This window comes from Melopsittacus undulatus, unplaced genomic scaffold (genome assembly GCF_012275295.1).
Source record: "Melopsittacus undulatus isolate bMelUnd1 unplaced genomic scaffold, bMelUnd1.mat.Z mat_scaffold_151_arrow_ctg1, whole genome shotgun sequence".
In the NCBI taxonomy this organism is placed as follows: Eukaryota; Metazoa; Chordata; class Aves; order Psittaciformes; family Psittaculidae; genus Melopsittacus; species Melopsittacus undulatus.
In genome coordinates, this window is record NW_022994115.1 from 65,804 (window position 1) to 73,710 (window position 7,907).

Sequence of the window (7,907 nt, forward strand, 5' to 3'; positions counted from 1 at the left end):
CAGGCTGGGTCCTGGTGGGGACAGCAACCTGCTGGAGCATGTCAGGAGCCACCATGTGTCACTGGGAGCCTGTTGGAGCTGTGATGTGTGTCCAGAACCATCACACAGGTCTGTCTGGAGCTGTGATGTGTGTCCAGAACCATCACACAGGTCTGACTGGAGCTGTGATGTGTGTCCAGAACCATCACACAGGTCTGACTGGAGCTGTGATGTGTGTCCAGAACCATCACACAGGGGCTGTCTGTAGCTGTGATGTGTGTCCAGAACCATCACACAGGTCTGACTGGAGCACATCCAGGTCAGTGACGCCCGTGCATTGGGCTCGTGTCTGGATCCGTGACGCGTGTCCATTGGGAATGTGTCCGGAGCCATCACGCGTGTCCGTCTGGAGCCGCTGGGTCCTGCTCCTTATCTGATCCCGGCTGGGCAGCGCGCCCAGTGCTGTTGTGTGGGTGCCACTGGGTGCACTGGGTGTTTGCACTGGTGCTGTGGGCGCTCCCATAGGTCACACTGTGCGGTTCAGTCCATGTCCCATCACCCGTGTCCCATCTCTTGTTCCCTCCCCCCCTCCCATCGTCCCTATAAAGGCCTCGGGGCGGCTGCGGCTGCTCCAGCCTGACCCGACCACATCCGTCCCGCAGGTGCTGGGGGGTTCTGGGTGGGTGCAGTGGGGCAGGAAATGGGTCTGTGGGTGCTGGGGGGGGTCGGTGGGTGCTGGGGGGTCTGTGGGTGCCGGGGGGTCGGTGGGTGCAGGGGCCGTCAGTGGTGCAGTGCCTGCTCCAGCCTCCCTGTTCAGCGCAGGTCAGGATGGGACCCGCGGCTCTCCTGAGGCTCTGCCTGATCGGCTGCCTGGTGCTGAGCCCCCGGCTGCGAGGTGAGACCCCAGTACCCCGAACCCTGCCTGCACCCTGCAGCACCCCCTGCCTGTCCCCTGCAACACCCCCTGCCTGTCCCCTACAGCACCCCCTGCCTGTCCCCTACAGCACCCCCTGCCTGCGCCCTGCAGCACCCCCTGCCTGTCCCCTGCAACACCCCCTGCCTGTCCCCTGCAGCACCCCCTGCCTGTCCCCTGCAGCACCCCCTGCCTGTCCCCTGCAGCACCCCCTGCCTGCACCCTGCAGCACCCCCTGCCTGCACCCTGCAGCACCCCCTGCCTGTCCCCTGCAGCACCCTGAACCCTGCCTGCAGCCTGCAGCACCCCCTGTCTGCCCCCTGCAGCACCCCCTGCCTGCAGCCTGCAGCACCCCCTGCCTGTCCCCTGCGGCACCCCCTGCCTGCACCCTGCAGCACCCCCTGCCTCCGCTCTGCCTTCCCCAGCCCCTCGAACCGGGCTGGTTCAGGGTCAGCCCCCTAAGCGGGGCTATGGGCAGGGCTATGGGGGTCCCGGTGCTGACCCCAGCCCCCATTGCAGGGGTGCAGGCGGGTCCGTGCCCCCGTGAGTGGCTGTCGCTGGGGGGGCACTGCTATGGGTACTTCGGGCAGGAGCTGAGCTGGCGCCGGGCAGAGGTAGGTCCGGGTGTGTGTGTGTGTGTGTGTGTGTGTGTGTGTATGTGTGTGTGTATGTGTGTGTGTGTGTGTATGTGTGTATGTGTGTGTGTGTGTATGTGTGTGTGTGTGTGTGTATGTGTGTGTGTGTATGTATGTGTATGTGTGTGTGTGTGTGTATGTGTGTGTGTATGTGTGTGTGTGTGTGTATGTGTGTATGTGTGTGTGTGTGTGTGTGTGTGTATGTGTGTGTGTGTATGTATGTGTATGTGTGTGTGTGTGTGTGCCCCATGGCTGTGGTACCCCCCAACCTGCCTGTACCCCCAGGCCTGGTGCAAGGCTGCCCGTGGGGGGGGGCACTTGGCCTCTCTGCACACCCCCGAGGAGCACCGGGCGCTGGCCGCGTTCATCAGCCAGAGCCAGCGGCAGCAGCGGCGCTGGCACCAGCGCCCACAGCGCGAGGAGGAGGATGATGATGACAACGTCTGGATTGGCCTCTACCGGAGGGTGAGTGCCCCTTGCGATGCCCCCAGTGCTGTCTGTAGTGCATCCATCCATCCATCCATCATCCATCATCCATCATCCATCATCCATCCATCCATCCATCCATGCATCCATCCATCATCCATCCATCCATCCATCCATCATCCATCCATCATCCATCATCCATCCATGCATCCATCCATCATCCATCCATGCATCCATCCATCATCCATCCATCATCCATCCATCATCCATCCATCATCCATCCATCTATCATCCATCCATCCATCCATCATCCATCATCCATCCATCCATCATCCATCCATCCATGCATCCATCCATCCATCATCCATCCATCCATCATCCATCCATCCATGCATCCATCCATCCATCATCCATCCACCATCCATCCATCCATCATCCATCCATCCATCATCCATCCATCCATCCATCCATCCATGCATCCATCCATCCATCATCCATCATCCATCCATCCATCCATTCATCCATCCACCCTAACCCTATCCCTGTCCCTGTCCATGTCCCTCCTTGCCCATCCCTGTCCCCATCCTTGTCCCTGTCACTGCCCATCCCTTCCCATCCCTGCTCCCATCCCCATCCTTGCTGGTTCCTATCCCTGTCCCTGTCCCTGCCCATCCTTGTCCCCATCCCCACCCCTGTCACTGACCCATGGTGGTGCTCAGGGCCAGGCCTGGTCCTGGGTGGATGGGTCCCGGCGGCGCTACTCAGCCTGGGATGGGGACGATGGTGCTGCGGGGCCGCACTGTGCTGCGCTGGAGGATGCGGCTGGTGAGATCCTACAGGGATCATGGGGGATGCGGGGGATGGAGGGGGATGGGGGGTGGTGGAGGGTGATGGAGGGTGGTTGGGGGTGATGTGGGGCAGCTGGGAGGTAGTTGGGGTCAGTTGGTGGTTGGGAACAGTTGGGGGTGATGTGGGGCAGGTGGGGGTGGTTGGGGGGCAGTTGGGGGGCAGTTGGGGGCAGTTATGGTGCATCTCCTGCAGGTTTCATGTCCTGGGACATCGAGTCCTGCAGCGAGAGGAAACCCTTCATCTGCAAATACGCTGCCTAAGGAGGGCACCCACAGACCTGTGCCCCCCATCACCCCCCATCATCTCCATCACCCCCAGACCTCCATGTACCTCCCTACAATAAAGTCCCCCCGAGCACCCCTGGCCCCGTGTGTTCTCTGCTGTGTCCTGGAGGTGTCCCCATGGCAGCAGGAGCCCCTCCATGGCAGGGGTGTCCCCATAGCCCCACTTTGTCCCCATCCATGGGAAACGGGTTGTGGTGGTGGCACCGCTGGTGCCCACTCGTGTGGTGGGAGAAGAACAGGTGGTGCTGGTGCTGGGGATGAGCTTTATTGGTGCCGGTGTCCTGGGGGTTCATGGGGAGGTGTATGAGGGGGTACAGGGTTGGGGGTACACTGGGGGGTGCAGGCAGGAGGGCTTCCCAGGGCACAGCTCCTCAGGGCTGGTGCTGGCACAGGAAGGAGAACTTCCTGTTACAGTCGTAGTCATACCACAGCATGAAACCTGGGCACAGGCAGAGGGTCACCAGAGGTACCACCAGCACCCACCAGAACCCCCCTCCAGCACTGGCACACCCCTTACACCACCAGCACCCACAGGCACCCACCAGCACCCCCCTTCCACCAGCAGCACCCCACATGTCACACTCTTTCACATCCATCACCCCATCTCCATCACCCTCATCTCCGCCATTCCCGTATCCGTTTCCCACCTCCATCATCCCATCTCCATCACCCACCTCCATCGTGTCCGTCACCCCTTCAACACCGACACCACAACACCCCCACAGCTCACACACCCTCATGTCCCGTGTGCCCCCTGTCCCCATGGCTCACCGGACCGGTCCTGCAGCACCACACAGTCCTCCCTGGCCCACATCTTGCTGGGCTGTCCTGGGCCCCAGCGTGTGTAGTCTACAGCTGAGCTATCCGACCACTTCCACTGCCGGGACTGGGGGCACATGGGGGTCCGTGTGTCTTATGGGGTCAGTGGGTGCCGTGGTGTGTTCATGTCCCCATGTGTACCTGTGTGCCTATGCTGGGTCCGTGTGTCCCATGCTGGGTCCATGTGCCCCCAGTGGGTCTGGGTGCCCATGCGGGTCTGTGTGTCCCATGTTGGCTCAGTGTCCCCCATGTCCCCACTGGGTCTGGGTGCCCATGTGGGTCTGTGTGTCCCATGTTGGCTCAGCATCCCCCATGTCCCCACAGTGTCCCCATGCCCGGCTCAGCCCCACATCACTCACATGCTCCTCATCATGCAGCCCGATCCAGACGCTGCCCGTGGCATGGCCCTGGTTCTCCAGGTAGGCAGCCAGGACATTGCTGGCACCCTCGCTGTGGATGGAGGCCAAGTGCCCCATAGAGCCATAGCGCTCGCACTCCTCCTGTGGGGCACAGGGGTGTCAGCACCAGCACCCACAGACACCCCCCCCCGGAGCCCCCAGACCCACCTCAGCCTCAGCCCATGTCAGCAGCTCCTGGAAGAACCCATAGCAATAGCCCCTGAATGGACGCCAGTTCTTGGGGCAGGGGGCTCCGTCCTCCCCCTGCACAGGGGCCGGGGGGGCACCCAGGCACCCTGCAATACATGGGACACACAGTGATGGGGGGCACCCACAGCACCCATTGCTGGGGGTGGGGAGAGAGCTGCACCCCCAGTGACACACCCCCAGCAGGGACACCCCATCCAGAGAACACCCCTACCATGGACTGTCTAAACTCAGGGACACCCCCTCTGGAGACACCCTCTTATGGAACCCCCCATCCAGGGACACCCCCATTTCCCTCAGGGCAGGGCTGGGACCTGGGCTGCAATGGGATGGAGATGAGGATGGGATCAGGGATTGGGGACCAAGGGTTGGGAACTGTGGAGCAGGGAGTAGGAACTGAGATCTGGGGAAAGGGATTGGGGATTGGGATTGCAAACTGGGGGTTAAGGAGCAGGGAGTGGAGGTCAATGACTGGGGAGCAGAGAGCTGGGAACAGGGAAGAGGTATCAGGGATCTGGGATGAGGGATTGGGATCAGGGATGGGGGTGTTGGGGTCTCAGGGTTCAGGGGTTAGGGTTAGGGTTAGTTAGGTTAATCACCTCCCAGGCAGGCAGCGAGGAGCAGGCAGCCGAGCAGGCGAGGAGGGAGCCGGGACCCTGCACGCATCCTGCCTGCGGATGGGATGGATGGCACCAGGATGTGTGGGGCTGTGGAGCCCATGGCTGGGGGGAGGATGGGTGCTGGATGGGTGCTGGTTGGGTGCTGGATGGGTGCTGGATGGGTGTGTTTGGGTGCTGGTTGGGTGCTGGATGGGTGCTGGATGGGTGCTGGCTCCCATGGTACTCACCAGTCAGCTCCGGTGTGTCTCTGGTGGTCAGTGGGTGTCAGGGCTCAGGCTGCTCCCTCGGTCGCTCCCTGTGTCAGGGCTGATCCTGCTCCGGTGCTCAGAGCCTTTATGGCTGCTCCGGGGGCACGTTCCTGGAAACCCCAACTTCTGCTTTCCTGGAATGGTGCTGCTATTGCAGTGACTCTGCAACGGCTCTGGTGACACCAGTGACACCAGTGAGACCAGTGAGACCAGTGAGACTAGTGACACCAGTGACATCAGTGAGACCAGTGACACCAGTGACACCAGTGAGACCGGTGAGACCAGTGACATCAGTGACAACAGTGAGACCAGTGATATCAGGGGCTGGAGCACCTCCTGTATGGAGACAGGCTGAGAAAGTTGGGGCTGTTCAGCCTGGAGAAGAGAAGGCTGCGTGGAGACCTCATAGCAGCCTTCCAGTATCTGAAAGGGGCTACAGGGATGCTGGGGAGGGACTGTTCATTAGGGACTGTAGTGATAGGACAAGGGGTAACGGGTTGAAACTGAAACAGCAGAGGTTTAGACTGGATAGAAGGAAGAAATTCTTTACTGTGAGGGTGCTGAGGCACTGGAATGGGTTGCCCAGGGAGGTTGTGAATGCTCCATCCCTGGCAGTGTTCAAGGCCAGGCTGGATGAAGCCTTGGGTGATATGGTTTAGTGTGAGGTGTCCCTGCCCATGGAACTGGATGATCATAAGGTCCTTTCCAACCCAAACCATTCTATGATTCTATGACACCAGTGAGACCAGTGACATCAGTGACACCAGTGAGACCAGTGACACCGGTGATATCAGTGACATCAGTGAGACCGATGTTAACGGTGACACCAGTGACACCTCCTGCAGGCAGCAGCAGTGGGACCATCCTGGTGAGTGGATCATGGCATGGGATGGGTTGGAAGGGGATTACCATGGAGTCAGCGCACTGAAGCTCTGTGTGACCACACATCCCCTCCCTGAGCTGCTGCTCACGCTCTGGGGGTGCAGCCCAGCACATGGGGGGGTTCTGGGCTCAAGCACACACTGAAGCTGGGTCATGGGGAACATCTCACCCAACATCCCCGAGTCCTGCTCCTCAGGCTGCTCCATCCCATCCCTCCCAGCCTGTGTCTGTGCTGGGATTGCCCTGACCCCAGGGCAGGACCTTGTGCTTGGCCTCATTGAACTGCATGAGGTTCACATGGTCCCACTTTTTCCACTGAGGATGTTCAGTTCTGGGCCCTCACTGCAAGAGAAACCTTGAGGTGCTGGATGGGGCCAGAGAAGGGCAATGGAGCTGGAGCAGGGCCTGGAGCACAAGAGAGATGGGGAAGGGCTGAGGGAGCTGTGGGGTTCAGATGGAGAAGAGAAGGCTCAGGGGGGACCTGATGGCTCCTCCAAGTGCCTGCAGGAGGATGGAGCCAGGAGGGGCTGGGCTGTGCTCCCAAGGAACAAGGGATGGGACAAGAGGAACCGGCCTCAAGCTGCACCAGGGCAGGTTTAGATGGAGCTGAGGAACAATTCCTGCCCCACAGGGTGCTCAGGCATTGGAACAGGCTGCCCAGGGCAGGGCTGCAGGCACCGGCCCTGCAAGGGTTCACACCATGGAGATGAGGCCTCAGTGCTATGGGGCAGGGGTGGCCTTGGCAGTGATGGGAATGGTTGGACTGGATGAGCTTGAGGCTCTTTTCCAGGCTGGTTGGTTCTGTGGTTTTATGGTTCTATATATGATCTGTAGTATCTGTATGTGTTGCGTAGGAGCACATACATATTATGCAGACACTCCCATATGTTGTGTAGGAGCTCACATATGCCATAGAGGAGCCCATATGTGATGTGTAGGAGCCTGTGTATGTTGGGTAGGGGCCTATATAAGCTGTGTAGGAGCCCATGTATGTCGTTTAGGCACCTGTATGTTGTGTAGGAGCCTGTTTATGTTGTGTAGACACCCATATGCTTTGTAGTGCCCATATATGCTGTGCAGGAGCCCATATGTGTTGTGTAGAAGCCCATATGTGATGTGTAAGAACCCACATACGTTGTGTAGGAGCCCATATATGTTGTGTAGGACCCATATATGTTGTGTAGGAGCCCATATGTGCTGTGTGGTCCCACCTGGCACAATCGCCCTTTGGCTGCACTGATGCTGCTGCTCCTCATCCTCTCATGTTTTGGGAACACACAGACACATTCTACAGTGTTTTAACCCCATCACCACCGCAGCTCACCCGGCTCCAGCACCCAGTCCAGGGATGCCCAGGTCATGCCATGGCTGGAGAGGGGGCAAAGGCCATCACCATAGCCAGAACAGGGTGTCCTAGTGTGTTTGTCACCTTCAGCATCTCCCCTCAGCACCAGCCATGCTCCCCCTTAAGCACAATGGGGGCTGAGGATGGTTTGTGACCATTGTGGTTGTCAGCTCGAGACACAACCAGGACCCAGAGGCAGGGACTCACTCCCCTGCATCTCACAGAATCCCAAGGGTTGGAAGGGACCCCAAAGATCATCCAGTCCAACCCCCTGCAAGAGCAGGGTAACCTAGAGTACATCA

At 59.7% G+C, this 7,907-nt stretch overlaps 2 protein-coding genes across 2 annotated transcripts; one reads left to right on the forward strand and one right to left on the reverse strand.

Annotated features, from left to right (window-relative positions):
• Positions 1-1,362: 1,362 nt before the first annotated feature.
• Positions 1,363-3,062, forward strand: LOC117438346 (dromaiocalcin-1-like). Its single transcript, XM_034073891.1, has 4 exons — positions 1,363-1,506; positions 1,813-1,998; positions 2,679-2,778; positions 2,995-3,062. The coding sequence occupies exons 1-4, from the start codon at positions 1,363-1,365 to the stop codon at positions 3,060-3,062; spliced, it is 498 nt and encodes a 165-aa protein (XP_033929782.1).
• Positions 3,063-3,457: 395 nt separating this feature from the next.
• On the reverse strand, positions 3,458-5,422 carry LOC117438347 (C-type lectin BpLec-like). The gene is made up of 6 exons (XM_034073892.1): positions 5,358-5,422; positions 5,110-5,181; positions 4,472-4,599; positions 4,265-4,405; positions 3,858-3,972; positions 3,458-3,525 (listed from the first exon to the last, which is right to left on the reverse strand). Exons 2-6 carry the CDS (start codon positions 5,174-5,176, stop codon positions 3,458-3,460), a joined length of 519 nt encoding a protein of 172 aa, XP_033929783.1. The 5' UTR covers positions 5,177-5,181; positions 5,358-5,422.
• Positions 5,423-7,907: the final 2,485 nt, after the last annotated feature.

Excerpts from the sequence above, each read along its gene's own strand:
- LOC117438346 (XM_034073891.1), top strand. The coding sequence starts at position 1,363 with ATGGGCAGGGCTATGGGGGTCCCGGTGCTGACCCCAGCCCCCATTGCA. Across the intron at positions 1,507-1,812 it reads TGAGCTGGCGCCGGGCAGAG|GCCTGGTGCAAGGCTGCCCG; the intron begins GTAGGTCCGGGT and ends CTGTACCCCCAG. Across the intron at positions 1,999-2,678 it reads GCCTCTACCGGAGGGTGAGT|GCCTGGTCCTGGGTGGATGG; the intron begins GCCCCTTGCGAT and ends GCTCAGGGCCAG.
- LOC117438347 (XM_034073892.1), bottom strand. The coding sequence starts at position 5,176 with ATGCGTGCAGGGTCCCGGCTCCCTCCTCGCCTGCTCGGCTGCCTGCTC. Across the intron at positions 3,973-4,264 it reads GGCTGCATGATGAGGAGCAT|TCCCGGCAGTGGAAGTGGTC; the intron begins GTGAGTGATGTG and ends ATGTGCCCCCAG. Across the intron at positions 3,526-3,857 it reads GGTGCTGCAGGACCGGTCCG|GTTTCATGCTGTGGTATGAC; the intron begins GTGAGCCATGGG and ends GCCTGTGCCCAG.